The sequence below is a fragment of the Mastigoproctus giganteus genome, chromosome 7, assembly GCF_048544385.1.
Source record: "Mastigoproctus giganteus isolate SK-2022 chromosome 7, ASM4854438v1, whole genome shotgun sequence".
Lineage (NCBI taxonomy): Eukaryota > Metazoa > Arthropoda > Arachnida > Uropygi > Thelyphonidae > Mastigoproctus > Mastigoproctus giganteus.
In genome coordinates, this window is record NC_143581.1 from 35,406,796 (window position 1) to 35,424,877 (window position 18,082).

At 42.1% G+C, this 18,082-nt stretch overlaps 1 protein-coding gene across 4 annotated transcripts in view; it reads left to right on the forward strand.

Moving 5' to 3' along the window:
* The window catches only part of Spg7 (SPG7 matrix AAA peptidase subunit, paraplegin), a 300,063-nt gene that overhangs the window by 112,450 nt on the left and 169,531 nt on the right, over window positions 1-18,082 (forward strand). For all 4 annotated transcript variants that reach the window (XM_090377613.1, XM_090377614.1, XM_090377612.1 and 1 more), the window contains one exon: window positions 10,960-11,104. In XM_090377613.1, the coding sequence (XP_090233739.1) occupies window positions 10,960-11,104 (145 nt within the window). The remainder of the gene's footprint in view (window positions 1-10,959; window positions 11,105-18,082) is intronic.

An 18,082-nucleotide genomic window follows, 5' to 3' on the forward strand; every position in this document is an offset into this window, starting at 1 on the left:
AAGTTCAACTGTTGACAAATAAAAGATAAAGATAGAAACAAATAATAAAAATGTTTATGATATAGTACTCAGAAGTCAAAGCTATAATGAAAATATGGTTTGCCTTAGCATTATCTCCATTTAACTTGAGGGTGAACAAGTTCCCAAAAATTAGAAATGTGTCTCTTTACAAAAGCCTAAATAATAATTTATATTTTCATCTTTGTCATCAGTCTGTTAACCTGATATTAGTTGGTTTAAATCATACTGCCACTTTGAGGATCATTCTGCTGTGATTTCTGAGTTTTAATAGAGGAACAGACAAATTACCTTAGAAAGCATTGTGATTCACTTCCAAGTGAATAACATCAAATAACATTCATTCAGGAGTGAATAGCAACATTCACTTCTGGGTGAATAGCATCATTATTTTTGCACGGAGGGGAGGGGACATGAAGGACAAAGTGATCTCCCCATAAGCAATGGTAAAGATTTTACAGTACTTTTAAAATCTTATGTTCTACTTGATATAGATTCAGCACCATTTCATTTTGGCATCTCTGTAATCCATACATAGTATGTTCTTATTCTGCAGTGATTTCTGAAATTTTTTTAATAGAGAAGCAGACAAATTATGTTGGAAAGAACTGGGATTCACTTCCCAGTGAATAGAATGATTTTTTCATGGGAGGAGGAGAAGGGAACATGAAGAACAAAATGATCCCTACATTAGCAGCAGTAAAGATTTTACAGTGCTTTTAAAATCGATGTTCTACTTGGTATAGATACAGCACCATTTCATTTTGACATATCTGTAATCGATACATAGCTTGTTCTTGGAAACTTTTCGTGCCTAGACTAATCTTCTGGTACTCTGGTTCATACATTCTGTTATGTATTGTGTCTGTATTTGTGTGTTTTTTTTTTTTTTTATGTAAACCCCAAACATGAGAGGTATTAGAACCTATAGTACTTAGTACCATGCTTGGGTTGGAGGTTGAGAAGACGAAAGAAGATATTCGTTTACATTGGACTTGAACTTCTGTATACTGTAATTTTCAGGAAATACATATGAAGGAAGGTTGTTCCAGAAAACGGCAGTTGAATGAATAAACGAGGAAGATGAAAAGTTGGTTCTGTGAGTTTGAAGTTGGACAGTAAATGGATGTTGGCTGGTGGCAGCACGTGTTTGGACTGTTTTGAAAGAGAGAGAGTGGGAATTATAGAAGCAAATTCAGAAGAACAGTGCCCATGGAAGTATCTGTAGAAGAGGCATGCAGCAGAAACATGTCTCATATGTCTATGAGACAGCGAGTGGAGAGACTCTGTAGAGATGAATCATTAATTAACCTAACTGCCCTCTTCTGAATGGAATCAAGAAGCCTGAGAGAGGTTTTGGGGGCACCATCCCAGATGTGGGAACAATATTCCATGGCAGGGCAGATTTGCGATATATACAGAGTGAGCAGCTGTTTGGAAGAAAAGTAACACTGAGAGTGAAAGAGAAAACCAAATTTTTTGGATGCAGAGGAAGCAATATTTGTAATGTGCTTGTGCCAAGAGAGATTAGAAGTTAGCGTAATTCCCAAAAGAGATACAGTGAAACTTCCCTTTAACGGACAGCCATGGGGAATGAGAATGTGTCCGTTAGAGAGAAGTGTCTGCTAACAAGAAGTCTGAGGGAGAAAAAAAAAAAAGAAAGAAAGAAAAATCATTAAATGTTTAATGTAAAATTAAATTAAATTATATACAGATTTTGCACAATATTTTTGTAAATAATATACAATTGTGCTATGCATATTATGACTTTATCTTAAGAAAAATACATATAGTAATCACTTATTTTCTTCTGCACCTTCTTCTGGCTGATAATTTTGTTTTCAACATTTGTTTGGAGTGTGAGAAACCATCGAAAGTCCTTCAGTATTTTCTTCAGCAGCGAAAAACATTTTTAAACGATTGATTTGTATGAGCGCTTCTTCTGTTTTCATCGGTGGTTCGTCGTTAATATGTTCTTCGACAGAATGACATCCTTCCATTTCCTCATCCTCGTGAGGAACTTCTTGAAAAATATCGATGATAATGTCGTTGATATCTAGAGCACCATCTTCTGTAGTGAGGTTCAAGTCTATATCTTTGTAGCCAGGGTCACTTGTAGCAGAAGTATCGTGCATTATCAATAGATGTTGAAGTTCTTGTTCTTCTTGGTGCTCCACATTGCTGTTCACAACTTCAATTTTTGCGTTTGAGAAGCCAGACTTTACAAAACAGTTCACAACAGTTTGTTTTCTAATTGCGTTTACTGAAGAGGAATTCCATTGAATCACAACTAGGATGCTGAGTTTCTTTGCAAGGTCACTTGCACATGTTACATCGTTCATGTTTGCAATGAGATGTCTTAAAACACGTTTTCTGTAGTGAAGTTTAAAATTTTTTATTATCCCTTGATCCAAGGGCTGACACTCTGCAGGTGTGGTTGGTGGCAGAAAAACGATTTGAATGATACAATTCAATGTGTGGGTGAGATGCAGCATTATCCATGAAAAAAATAATTTTTCTGTTTTGACGAATCATGTTTTGGTTAAAGTGACTTATCCATTCGCTCATGATATCTCGTGTCATCCACGCTTTTTTATTAGACTTCCAGTCAACATTCAAGAGATTCAACTTTATGCCCTTGAAACAACGAGGATTTTGTCTTCCTATAACAAGAGGTTGTTCAAAGTCTCCCAGCATATTTGTACACAATAGTACAGTCAAGCGTTCCTTAGAAATTTTTCCGCCCTGGCACTTTTCGTTTTTTAGACTCATTGTTTTTTCAGTAAGAGCTTTAAAAAACAACTCTGTTTCGTCACAGTTGTAATTATCCTTAGCTTCAAAATCACGACATAAATCTTCCAATTTGACGGTCCACTCTGTTACAACCCCAGTATCAACAGATGCACCTTCACCACTTACGGCCCCTCGACGTGGGCACCTGTACGTGGTGAGGGGACCTCCCAGTGACGCTGCTGGACTTCCAGACTAGCATCACTGGGATCCAATGCCCACAGCTCAGGTTCCAGGCTTACATCAATGGAATCTGGCGTGTTTGCCGTGCGCTGTGACCCGTGGAAATTCGGAGAGGGGGATCCTGGTGGTTGAGGGACCCAGCTTCAATACACCACTTTGGCCCCTGCTTCGACAAGACGGGTGGTCCTGGAAGGCCCGGCTAGGATCAATCGGCTAGTAGGCTCGCCTGCGAGGGTCAACCGTGTCAATGCCACGCCCCTACCCTCATGGTCCGAGGGACAGGATTCAGGCTGGCGGCGGTGCGGGTATAGTGTGTGGGTAGCCCTGGCGTTCCACTCCCGAGCGCATTTATTGCATGCCGGGTAGTAGGCGTCCCTTTGGGCTCCGTGGTGGGTGGGGAGCCCGGGCACTGAACCATATAAAAACTCTATGAATCCTGATAAACTAACTTCTTCAGTTATTATCTGGTCCCTATCTGAAAATATAGACGACACAGACAGCACTATTGCAACAAAGAGGCAGCGAACTGAACTACCATCAGGGCCTATCACAAGGTTTTTAATTATGCACTCCACCACTGAAAAACCAATTGGCAAAATGTCGCCCTTCTTCATACAGAAAGGGTTAGATGGGTTAGCAGGGTCATCCAAATCAGTTAAGAGGCTCCGTTCTGGAGACCTCTTAATTGAAACCAAAACTGACAGGCAGTCTGAGCAGCTACTCCGTGCAACATCAATCGGAGGAGTACCCATAACAGTGACACCACATAGAACACTCAATTCATCGAGAGGTGTCATTTCGGAATGGGACCTTCTTGACGTAACCGAGGATAAAATCTGCTTAGAATTGAAACCACAGGGAGTTATTGCTGTGAAAAGAATTAGTGCGCGTAGGGATGGGAAACTTGCTAAAACCAGGAGCATTATCCTGACTTTTAACTCGCCCAAACCTCCTGATGAGATTAAAGCTGGCTACATCAACTGTCCAGTACGTCCATATGTTCCAAATCCTTTATGGTGTTTTAAATGCCAGAAATGTGGACATTCTCAAATGGCCTGCCGTGGAGTCCTTGCATGCGCTCGATGTGGTGCAAAGGACCAGGAAACAACAGCATGTTCAGCCGCAAAACCCACCTGCATTAATTGTGAGGGAGAACATCCAGCCTACTCACGAGCATGCCAGAGGTGGAAAGAAGAAAAAGAAATTCAACAGCTGAAGGCAGAGCTAAACATATCGTACAAGGAGGCAAGGAAAGCGGTTAAACCTCTCAACATCAACAAACCTACCTACGCCCAGAAGGTAGCAGGGAGATGTTCCATTGGAACTCAGACGGACATGTCCATTTCTCCAAAAGAATCATTTACTCCCATCGCACATTATCTTTTAAGCTCCCAAAAACCTGCACAGAAAGACCAATCAGCTGCCACTCCTGTATCGGTACCTCCTAATGCTCCACAAGTAACAAAAGCAATTGTGAAAGAAAAGAATAAGAAAGGTGAAGTACCCCTAGTACCCAAGAAAACATGGATGTCGAGCAGAAGGAGGTACCCGAAGATTCAGTTTTGGAACTCTTTGCTGAGGAGGAAATGGACACTGGTCAGCGTCCATACTTCCTCAGGAAGAATAAAGCCAAACTGAAAAAGGTAAGCCCTCAGCACCTCGGAAGCCGCCTGATGGACCCACCAAGCCAAAATAATGGCTAAATTCCTACAATGGAACTGTCGTGGATTCCAGCGAAACAATGATGACATCAAGTCCCTTCTGCAAAAGCATGAGCCAGTCTGCTTTTGCTTACAAGAGACATACCTGAAGGCAAATGAAAACCCTTCGCTTTGTAACACCACTATCATCCGAAAGGACAGAACTGAGGATGGACCTGCTCATGGAGGTGTTGCTATAATTCTGGGCAACCATACCCCATATCAAACTATTGCGCTCACCACCAACATCGAAGCGATAGCGGTTCGCCTTACGGTATGTTTTTTAATAACAGTCTGCTCAGTTTATTTACCACCTGGGGCTGATATCTCCCAGACAGACCTTGATGATCTCATTGTGCAGCTGCCTACTCCTGTCTTACTCCTGGGCGATTTCAATGGACATAATACCCTGTGGGGTAGTGCAAACGTTAATTGAAGGGGACGTATCATAGAGCATACGCTCAATGACAATGACCTATCTTTTCTAAATGTGGGAACTAACACCTTTTTCCACACGCCTACCCGTACGTTCTCTGCTATCGACCTCTCTACATGCTCCCCCTCTCTCCTTCCTTCAATCAACTGGGAGGTGGAGGAGAATCTTTATGGAAGTGATCACTTCCCCGTGATAACCAGCCTACTTAAAGGGATGCCATGCTCACCTTTTAGGTTACCGCGATGGAAGATTGATCAGGCTGACTGGAACACCTTTCAACACCTGGTAGACGTTAACATCAGTACAGTCAGTTGGGAGCCTATCAATGACGCAGTGGCGTACATCACAGAAAGAATTGTCCATGCAGCTGCAGCTACAATTCCGAAAACATCTACCCGGTTTCCGCCATTTCCAAAACCTTGGTGGAATACTGAATGCACAGCAGCAAAAAAGGCACAAAATAAAGCTTGGGGGGGGGGATATTCCGACGATATCCTACCACAGCCAATCTCTTAGCCTTCAAACGTGCACGCGCGAAAGCGTGATATATTCATCGTCAGGGCCAAAAGGAATCGTGGGTCCGCTTTACATCCACCATTACCCAGTCAACCAGCAGTAAAGCTATCTGGGACAAAATCCGGAAAATGAAGGGTAAATATACATCACACCCTTCATCGGTCCTGGAGTATAATGGATACGTTATTGCAGACCCAACTGCAATAGCCAATGTACTTGTGGAGCCCTTTTCTGCCATCTCGTCAACATATGCTTACTCCCCAGAATTTCTGGTCTGGAAAGATAAATGTGAAAAGCAACCAATTAACTTTAAATCAAAAAAGTCTTATCCCTATAACGGGCCCTTTACCACGGAAGAGTTAGAAACAGCTCTAACTCTTACCAAGGCAAGTGCTGCCGGACCAGATCTTATCCATATGATATGGTCAAACATCTGTCTGCAAAATCCACGGACCAACTGCTTTTTCTATATAACAGAATATTTCAAGAAGAGCAGTTTCCGGATTCCTGGCATAAGGCAATCATGCTTGCCTTTCCTAAGCCAGGAAAGGATCCTTAAATCCCAACGAATTACCGTCCTATTGCTCTGACTAGCTGTCTGCAAAATTCTGGAGAGAATGGTCAATGCCCGCCTTATCTGGTATTTGGAGGCTAATGGGTTCCTCTCCAGATTTCAGTGCAGCTTCCGTAGGAATAGGTCAACTTTAGACCATTTAATCAGGCTTGAAACTTCCATTTGAGATGCCTTCTTAAAACAAGAACACCTGGTGTCAGTGTTCTTCGATATGGAAAAAGCGTATGACACAACTTGGAGATTTGGAATTTTAAAAGACCTCTACGACATCGACCTTAGAGGTAATCTCCCCAATTTTATTAAAAACTTTTTATGTCACCGTTCTTTCCAAGTCCGTGTAGGATCTGCTCTCTCACGCTCTTTTAGTCAAGAGGAGGGAGTACCTCAAGGATCCGTTTTAAGTGTTACGCTTTTTGCCATTAAAGTGAATTCCATCACAGAACAACTTCCTCCAACTGTAAACTGTGCCCTCTATGTTGATGATTTTAGCATATTTTGTCATTCCTGCAACATGAGGGTAATTGAGAGGCAACTGCAATGTGCCATTGACCATTTGAACTCATGGGCAACGAACAACGGGTTCTATCCACAAAAGACTGTTTGCATGCATTTTTGCAGAAAGCGCAATCTTCACCTTGAACCTGAACTGAGGCTTGGACAAAACGCTATCCCAGTAGTACCTGAGACTAGATTTTTGGGGCTTATATTTGATAAAAAGCTGACCTTTCTAGAACACATCCGTCAACTACATGCGAAGTGCACGAGAGGCTTGAATATCCTACGTGCAATCTCCTCACATTCTTGGGGCGCTGACCGATGTATCCTTTTGCGCCTCTATCGTGCACTTGTACGATCTAAGTTAGATTACGGGTGCCAGGTATACGCATCCTCTAGACTCAGCGTACTCCGATGGTTGGATCCCATCCACCACCAGGCGATACGTATTTGCACTGGAGCATTTCGAACTTCTCCTGTCCATAGCCTCTATGTCGAAGCGAATGAGCCCTCGTTATCGCTTCGCAGGAAACAGTTGTCTCTACAGTATACTTTAAAACTGAAATCCCTGCCAGACCATCCGACGTGGACACCCGTTTTTGAGCCACGTTGGGAAAATCTGTACAACATTTGCCAGACTGCCAATCAACCATTCAGTATTCGTATCCAAAGGCTACTCAATGATTTGAACATCACATTAGACAATGTTGCCCCATCACCAGGGCAACCTTTTCCACCCTGGCATGCTCGTGTCCCAAACTGCAACTTCTCCCTTAACAACTGGAGAAAGAGCAATCCATCTTCCAACGTCTACCTGCAGCTCTTTTTAGCTGAGCGCTCGGAACATGCTGAATTCTTGCCCATCTACACAGATAGCTCGAGGTCTGATATGTCTGTCGGATCTGCAGCTATTTTCCCAGACACCACGGTATCTGAGCAGATCTCCAACGAATGCAATGTGTTCACTGCAGAGCTGCATACGGTTGAGCTAGCCTTAGATCGTATACAAACCACCCACCACAAAAAATATATTATATATACCGATTCTCTGAGTTCATTGCAGGCTTTACCATCGATGAGGTTCAACCCTCATCCTGTCCTGACCCGGATACAGCAGAAACTGCATTCCCTAGCAGAATTCAAATTTGATGTTCGTTTCTGCTGGATCCCAGGCCACATTGGGATCTCAGGAAATGATTTGGCAGACTCTGCAGCCAAATCAGCGAACCTATTTAACTCTTGCCTGTCAGTCCCTTATACAGACTACACGAAAGAAACTGATATCCCAATGGCAACACTCTTGGCATGGACAGACTACAAACAAGTTATATGAGATTAAGCCTGAACATTGGCAGTCTAGTCTGCGCAGGAACCGAAAAGAGGAAGTTGTTCTATCTCGGCTCCGCATAGGATTGTCACTTGACACATTGCTATCTGCTGAGGGCAGACGATCGTCCTATGTGTAGAAATTGTGACACCATTTTAACAGTCCGTCATATTTTAATTGAATGTCCGTCCTTTTATAATGACCGCCGTTTACGTTTTAGCCATCTGTCTGAACCTTATACACTCAGACACTGTCGGATAAAGGTTTTATCCGACAATGACAATATGTCAGCTATTTTTAAGTTTTTACAACTTATTAATCTAAATAATTCAATCTAAAATATTTTTATCGTTTTATGCTACATGAACGTTTTAAATCGTATATTCTTTTAAAATAATATACAAGTAATTTAAATTTTATATTCTACATCTTTTTGACTTGGCGCATTATAGCCTTAGATGCTAATGTGCCATAAAACAAACAAACAACAACCACTTACGGTTTTCCAAGAAATTTTATGCCAAGTTTTGAACTTGTCTAGCCATCCCACAGAAGCTTTGAACTCATTTACTCCCATAGATTTCGCAACCTCCAAAGCCTTTTCCCTAATAATAGGCCCATTAGTGGGAATTTTTTTAGCATGTGCGCGACAAAACCACTCATACGTAACATTGTCAATTTGAAGTCCAACAGTTTTCGGGAATGATTTTTGAACCTGATCATTTCCATGTTGCCAAAATTGTTTGAGCAGTTCATTTTTTTTTTTTTTTAGGATGTCGCTTACCTGCGTCTTCCTGATTTTGAATTTTGCAGCGAGATTGCAAACACTATTTTTTTGCTGATCATACGCATTAATGAGTTCGACTTTATCTTTTAAAGTTAAATGTTACGAGAAGACATTGTGCACTTCACATGACACTGAACAAAACTGAACGTCAAAAGATGAAAGGCCGACAAAATCCCCCCCCCCCCCTGCACACACCGAATTCATCAGAAGTTTTACATGTGCCTTAAAATTCTTGAAAAAGGGTTTAGAACCGCGACGTAAACTTTGATAAACCTTGATTCCCCATAACGGACAGCGGGCTGTGAGCTCGCCCGCTGTCCATTATGGGGAGATCAAATTAAGTGCTATTCTAAACGAAACAGTGCAGATTGCCTGTCCGCATCCGTTACAGAGAATGTCCGCTAGACAAAAGCTGAAAACACGTTAAAACCAATAGAGGAGAGTTGGGGAATTTGAAAATGTCCATTTGTAGAGGGATGTCCGTTAAAGAGAGGTGTTCGTTAGGAGAAGTTTCACTGTTATATTATTTTGCCTAGAAATCAGAGTGTCACTAAAGATAAGCATAGGAGCAGAATAATCCTTTTTGCGAGATATAAGACAAGACTGAGTTTTAGAAGGGTTGAAATCAACTAAGTTGTCTTTGCCTCACTGGAGAATTACCTGAAGATCGGCGTTTAAGGAATTGGTAGCAAATTTTCGAGAAATTGAACCTGATTGAGCAGGACAAGGTTTCTCAAAATGGCAAGTGGAATGCACTGTGCTATCATCAGCAAAACTATGGTTAGGATTTCCAGTCATTGGAAGAAATTCATTAATATACAAGAGGAAAAGAGTGGGGGAAAGAACTGAACCTTAGGGGACACCGGCATTAGTGGAGAAGTTAGAAGACAGAGAGCCATCTACCATCACCCTCGGTGAGCAATCAGAGAGAAAACTGGATAAACAATTACTAAAAACAGTTGGCAAACCATAAGATGGAAGCTTGTTTAGAAGACCTTTATGACAAAAACGATCGAAAGCCTTTGAGATGTCAAGAGCAACTACTTGTGTTTCACCGAACCTTTCCATTGAATTAGTCCATAAATGGGTAACATAAGTCAGAGTAACACCAGTGGATCGACACTGACGGAATCCATACTGGCGATCGTTGATCAGACGGAAGGTTTCTAGGTAGTTTAAGAGTTGGCGGTTAATTGATTATTTGTGTACTGAAAAACCTGGAATGATTTGAGGGGAGACCTAATCCCCCATTTGTGATCAGCTAGTTACAGCCCTATTTAAAGAGGCCTTTAAGAATTCCTGCAGTTTCTTGATGGGGGTTTGACCCCCAGTTGTCTCCAAATGAGTGACAAATGGCACTCATTTGGAGACAACTTGGAGTTAAAATGAGTGACAAATGGCAAAACTATTGCTATTGCAGAGGACTCAGACAGCTGGTCCTGAAAACACATGAATTTTCCAATCATTTGGTTAACAGATCACTGGTTTTTAATACTTTTAAGTTTAATTATAATAAAATATGTATGTAATCCCTATTTCAATGCATTTTTCTATATTTTATAAGTTATTTATACTGAATTATTAGTTAATGCCCCATGCATGAATTAGTTCATGCAATGGGAGCCCTTGAAAAAAAAATGTTAATGAATGTAAAGGTTAAAAAGTGTTGATGGAGAGAATATGAAAAAATGTAAATTATAAAAATTATGAATTAAAAAAAAGGAAATATTAAAAACTAGTTTTTATAGATGACTTTCATTTGTTTTTAATCTAAAATGTACACACATACAAATGGCACCATGAAATTCAAACCATAGTCCACAGTGTAAGAGGCAAACCACATTCCATTCTACCACATATGAAAGTACTTTTTAAATTGTTTGGCTGCTATAATTTCTGTCCATTAGGACACTATCTTCAGCTTTTTTTAACTGCAAAAAGTGGTTTTTGTGATTTGTAGTTTTTGTGGATCTCTATAAAATATTACTTTTTATTCAATATGTGGCCTGTGCAGTTTGTCTTGACTAAATTTGAAATTTTGAAATTTTTTCCAGCACTATTAATAAATAAGAAGCTAATATTATATATATATTTTTATTATTATTTTATTATTATTATTTTTTATATTTATAGGCTTTAGGAGCTAGAATACCAAAAGGTGTACTGCTTCTTGGACCGCCAGGATGTGGGAAGACCATGCTTGCAAAGGCTGTTGCTACAGAATCCAATGTTCCATTTCTAGTAATGGCTGGATCTGAATTCATTGAAATGATTGGTGGTTAGTATTATGATTCCATAATAAAGTAAATCATATTTAAAATATATTATAATTATGTAAGCTCTGTAAAGTGTGAGTGATCACAGTGCAAACTTGCAGCTTTTCAATTTTTTTTCACTATCATGTCCCCTCGACGTGGGCACCTGTACGTGGTGAGGGGACCTCCCAGTGACGCTGCTGGACTTCCAGACTAGCATCACTGGGATCCAACGCCCACAGCCTAGGTTCCGGGCTTACATCAATGGAATCCGGCGTGTTTGCCGTGCGCTGCGACCCATGGAAATTCGGAAAGGGGGATCCTGGTGGTTGAGGGGCCCAGCTTCAATACACCACTTTGGCCCCTGCTTCGACAAGACGGGTGGTCCTGGAAGGCCCGGCTAGGATCAATCGGCTAGTAGGCTCGCCTGCGAGGGTCAACCATGTCAATGCCACGCCCCTACCCTCATGGTCCGAGGGACATGATTCAGGCTGGCGGCGGTGCGGGTATAGTGTCTGGGTAGCCCTGGCGTCCCACTCCCGAGCGCATTTATTGCATGCTGGGTAGTGGGCATCCCTTTGGGCTCCGTGGTGGGTGGGGAGCCCGGGCACTGAACAAATAAAAAACCTCTATGAATCCTGAGAAACTTACTCCTTCAGGGGCCCCAACCCGGTCCCTATCTGAAAATTTAGACAGAGAATCAGATAGCATTATTGCTAATAAGAGGCAGCGAACCGAATTACCATCAGGGCCAGTCCCAAGGTTCCTAATCATGCACTCAACCGGTGAAAAACCGATTAGTAAAACGTCGCCCTTTTTCATTCAAAAAGGGTTAGATGGGTTAGTAGGTTCTCCCAAATCAGTTAAGAGGCTCCGTTCTGGAGACCTTTTAATTGAAACAAAAAATGACAAGCAATCCGAACATCTACTCCGAGTAACATCAATCGGAGGAATCCCTATAACAGTGACACCACACAGAACACTCAATTCATCGAGAGGTGTCATTTCGGAGTGGGACCTTCTCGACGTGACCGAGGAGGAAATCTGCTCCGAATTAAAACCACAGGGAGTCATTGCCGTCAAGAGAATCACTGCGCGAAGGGATGGAAAAATTGTTAAAACCAGGAGCGTAATCCTGACTTTTAACACTCCTAAACCTCCTGACGAGATTAAAGCTGGATACATCAACTGTTCAGTGCGTCCATACGTTCCGAACCCTTTACGGTGCTTTAAGTGCCAGAAGTATGGACATTCTCAAATGGCCTGCCGTGGAGTCCTTGCATGCGCTCGATGCGGTGCAAAGGACCACGAAACAACAGCTTGTTCAGCCGCAAAACCCACCTGTATTAACTGTGAGGGCGAACATCCGGCCTACTCACGAGCGTGCCAGAGGTGGAAAGAAGAAAAAGAAATTCAACGGCTGAAGGCAGAGCTAAATATATCATACCAGGAGGCAAGGAAATCGGTCAAACCCCTGAATATCAACAGACCTACCTACGCCCAGAAGGTAGCAGGGAGATGTTCCGTCGGAACTCAGACGGACATGACCATTCCTCCAAAGGAGTCTTTCACTCCCATCGCGCGGTATCTCTTAAGTTCGCAAAAACCTACACAGAAGGACCAATCAGCTGCCACTCCTATATCGGTACCTCCTAATGCTCCACAAATTACAAAGGTAGTTATGAAAGAAAAGAATAAGAAAGGGGAAGTCCCCCCTAGTACCCAAGAAAAGATGGATGTCGAGCAGAAGGAGGTACCCGAAGAGTCAGTCTTGGAACTCTTTGCGGAGGAGGAAATGGACACGGGACAGTGTCCTTTCTTCCCCAAAAAAGATAAATCCAAGACTGATAAAAGTAAGCCCTCAGCACCTCGGAAGCCGCCTGATGGACTCACCAAGCCAAAATAATGGCTAAATTCCTACAATGGAATTGTCGTGGATTCCGGCGAAATATAGATGACATCAAGGCCCTCCTGCAAAAGCACGAGCCAGTTTGCTTTTGCTTGCAGGAGACATATCTAAAGGCAAATGATGATCCCACCATGCACAACATCACAGTTTTTCGAAAGGATAGAATTGCGGACGGCTCTGTACATGGGGGAGTGGCTATCCTTGTGGGTAACCATACCCCAGTGCAGCCCTTGCCAATTACAACCAGCATAGAGGCTGTTGCAATTCGCCTTTCAGTGGGATTCTTATTAACTGTATGCTCTATTTATTTGCCACCTGGGACTGACATCTCCCAGGCAGACCTTGATGATCTTCTAACGCAGTTGCCTCCCCCTTTATTACTTCTCGGGGATATGAATGGACATAACACCCTGTGGGGTAGTGCTAACATCAACGGAAGGGGACGAGTCATAGAGCGTATGCTCAATGACAATGACCTTTCCCTTCTAAATACTGGAACAAACACCTTTTTCCACATGCCTACCCGTACCTTTTCTGCCATTGATCTCTCTATCTGCTCCCCTTCTCTGCTCCCTTCACTCACTTGGGAAGTGGAGGAGAATCCATACGGAAGTGATCACTTCCCTGTGATAACCTTGTTACACAGTGGGAGACCATGTCTTCCCTTCAGGTTACCACGGTGGAAGTTTGATCAGGCTGACTGGACTGCCTTCCAACATCAGGCAAATTTTGATCTTAGTACAGTCAGTCAAGAGCCTATCAATGATGCAGTTAAGTACATCACAGAAAATATTGTCCAAGCAGCTGCGAATACTGTTCCAAAAACATCTGCCCGGTTTCCACCATTTCCCAAACCCTGGTGGAATTCACAATGCACAGCAGCAAAAAAGGCTCAAAACAAAGTGTGGGGGATATTCCGCCGATATCCTACCACGACCAACCTTATAGCCTTTAAACGTGCACGAGCCAAAGCACGCTACATCCGTCGTCAGAGTCAAAAGGAATCGTGGATCCGTTTTACATCATCTATTAACCAGTCTACCAACTCTAAGGTAGTCTGGGATAAAATCCGGAAAATGAAGTGAAAATACACAGCGCACCCCTCATCGGTCCTTGAATATAATGGATGTACTATTGCAGACTTTACTGCAATAGCGAATGCTCTTGGGGAAACTTTTTCTAACATCTCTGCAACATCATCTTACTCCCCAGAGTTTCTGGTCCTAAAGCGCAACGCTGAAAAACAGGCCCTTAAATTCACATCGAAGGGATCCCACCCATACAATGGGCCATTTAATATCCATGAGCTGAAAACAGCACTCGCCCGTACAAAGGCTACCGCTGTTGGACCAGACAACATCCATTATGAAATGATCAAACATCTTTCACCAGAATCCATGGACCGTCTGCTCCTCCTGTACAACAGAATCTTCCTCGAGGAGCACTTTCCGGAAACCTGGCGCAAGGCAACTATTCTTGCTTTTGCTAAGCCAGGAAAGGATCCTAAATATCCAAAAAACTATCGTCCTATTGCTCTGACCAGCTGTCTGTGCAAAATATTGGAGAGAATGGTCAATGCTCGGCTCTTATGGTATTTAGAATCGAATGACCTTCTCTCCCGCTTTCAGTGCGGCTTCCAAAGAAATAGGTCCACATTGGACCACTTAGTTAGACTGGAAACATCTATCCGAGATGCTTTCCTAAAAAGAGAACATTTGGTGTCGGTGTTCTTTGACATGGAAAAAGTGTACGACACAACTTGGAGATTTGGTATTTTAAGAGACCTATACAATCTCGGTCTGAGAGGCCACCTTCCCATTTTTATTAAAAATTTTTTATCCTGCCGTTATTTCCAAGTTCGTGTAGGATCCTCCCTTTCGCGGCCTTTTTGCCAAGAGGAGGGGGTACCACAAGGATCTGTCTTAAGTGTTACGCTTTTTGCCATTAAAATAAATTCTATTTCAGAACAACTTCCTCCAACTGTAAACAGTGCACTCTATGTCGATGACTTCAGCATATTCTCTCAATCATGCAATATGAGGGTTATTGAGAGACAACTGCAACAAGCCATTGACCGTGTTAACATCTGGGCCACGGCCAGTGGTTTCAGGTTCTCACCGGAGAAGACCGTTTGCGTCCATTTTTGTTGCAAATGTAACCTCCACCCTGAGCCTGAATTACGACTTGGACAAAGCACCATCCCAGTCGTATCAGAGGCAAAATTCCTGGGACTCATTTTTGACAAAAAGTTGATATTTGTTCAACACATTCGTCAGCTACGTACGAAGTGTACGAGAGGGCTTAACATCCTCCGCTCTCTCTCTTCTACCTCTTGGGGTGCAGACCGATGCACTCTACTACGTCTGTACCGTGCACTTGTACGCTCAAAATTAGATTATGGGTCTCAGGTGTATGCATCTGCCAGAAATAGCGCTGTTCGTTGGCTTGACCCCATCCATCACCAAGCCATTCGTATCGCTACTGGTGCATTCCGAACATCACCTGTCCAAAGTCTGTATGTCGAAGCAAATGAACCATCCTTGTCGCTTCGACGAATGCAGTTGTCTCTACAATATGCCTTCAAGCTGAAGTCCCTGCCGGACCATCCCACGTGGACATCCGTTTTCGAGCCATGATGGGAAAAAATCTTTATAACACACGGCGGACCGCCAATCGCCCATTCGGCATTCGTGTTCAAGAGCTACTCAATGAGCTTAACATCTCGGTAGACAAGGTCGCTCGATCACCAAAGGAGCCCCTTCCACCCTGGCATGCACAAACACCATGTGACTTCTCGCTCAAACTTGCGACGAAGTCTAATACTCCAGCCTCTGTCTACCTTCAGCTCTATTCACAACACCGTGCAGAACATTCTGACTTCTTGCCAGTTTACACAGACGGCTCGAAGTCAGAATCGTATGTGGGATCTGCTGCTGTCTTTCCAAATAATACCGTATCAGAGCAGATACCCCTTGACTGCAGCATTTACACTGCAGAGCTGCATGCCATAGAGTTAGCTCTAGATCACATAAGAAAACACCGTTACCAACGGAGTATTATATATGCCGACTCAATGAGTGCACTACAGGCTTTATCAGCGATGTCACACACTAATCATCCAACCCTGTCCCCGAATCCAGCAGATAATATACAGCCTCTTTGTAAGTGGATTCGATATCCGATTCTGCTGGATCCCCAGTCACATCGGGATTAGAGGAAATGATTTGGCTGACACTGCAGCCAAATCGGCAGCCCTGACGGATAATCTTGACCTGTTAGTCCCCTATACAGACTACAGGCAAGTGATCCGTAGTAACCTACAATCTCAGTGGCAAGATTCGTGGCATCGACTGATTACTACAAACAAACTATGTCGAATTAAGCCTATGATCCATCCATGGCGGTCCAGCTTACGCAGGGATCGCAAAGAGGAAGTTGTTCTTGCTCGGCTCCGCATAGGACACTGTCATCTAACACACTCCTTTTTGCTGAGGGCTGATGACCCTCCTATGTGCGAGCAGTGCGACACCATTTTATCCATCAAACATATTTTATGTGACTGTACCAATTTTAGAAATGCTCGTTATACCGCTTTTAACCATCTGACTGAGCCATATACACTCAGTCAGATTTTATCCGACAATGACCATGTGTCTGCTATTTTTAGTTTCCTAAAAACAGTAAACCTTTTTACTCGTATTTAAAAAAAAAAAAAAAATCTTATTATTTTAAGGTTTACTATTGTTACTCGTTTACAGATATTTGTCTTTTACAGTTTACAATTGTTTTTATACTCTGACTTAGTGACCTAATTCATTAGGTCACTGAATGTTTTACTAATTTTGTTGACAAAGTTTTGGCGCATTATAGCCTAAGTTGCTGATGCGCCAATAAAACTCAACTAACTAACTAACTAACACTATCATGCGATTTACTCTTTTTTGTTTTAATCAAAAGATGTAGTAGTGGCATGTGATGCAAGAAAGCAAACCATAGTCCACAGTGCAAGAGGCAAACCATATTCCATTCTACCGCATATGAAAGTACTACACTTATCAAATAAATAGGCTACACTTATCAAAAAAATAGGCCTTTACATGTTCTCTAATTGCCTATACATGCTCAAATTCTTTATATTCTGAGTTGACTCATCTTTCTGATGATAGTATTATTTGTTGTGAGGTTATTGAGAGTTTTGGAGTAATATATTTTGTCTCCTTACCGCCCACCCTCTGAGGATATAAAAGTACATTTAAATAAATCAGAGAGAGTATGCCATGTTGTTTTGCCTAATAATTTGATTGTTGCTCTTGACTCAAATTCAAAATGCCCGCTCTGGGGCAGAAGGGAGTCTGATGAGAGAGGTGAAATTCTTGAGGATTTTCTTTCTGCCTTGGGGCTGACGATGATGAAGGTGCCAGGACACCGGCCTACGTACTCAACTCGACATGTGGAGTCCTTCATAGATGTTACTATGAGTATAATCTCTATTTATAGTAGAGTTCATAACTGGAGAGTTATAGAAGACTTGACGACCAGTGATCACAATGCTATTCTTTTTGAAATTTGATAGGTTGAGATTGGTAGCAGAAGAAATTGAGAAGGAAATGGAAAGATTTGTGGTTCGGACTGCAAACTGGACAAAATTTGGTATAGCTTTCTGTGCTCAGTCTGATAATATAAATTGGGATATATTGACTGATGCTGAACATGTTAAAGAGTTACAAAATATATTGTTTTTGTCATCTAAGTGTAGTATGAAGAGGAAGAAGTTTTGAAAGAAACCAATGAATTGGTGGAATGGTCTCTTAGAACTTCAAAGGAAAGAACTAAGAACTGTGAGAAAACAATTTCAGAACTATCAACATTGAGGTGATTTAAATTTGGCTAGTGTGTATAAATCGGAATATAAGAGGTTAAGAAGGAAATATGTGAAAAGTATAAAAATTGTTAAAGAAAACTCTTGGATAAAGTTTGTGAGCGAAAGGGGATCAAGCGACCTATGGGGTTCTATTTTTAAGATAGTTACAGAAAAGGTATATTTTAACAACGTAAGCTGTACAATAAATAAAGATGGTATTAACACTATAGA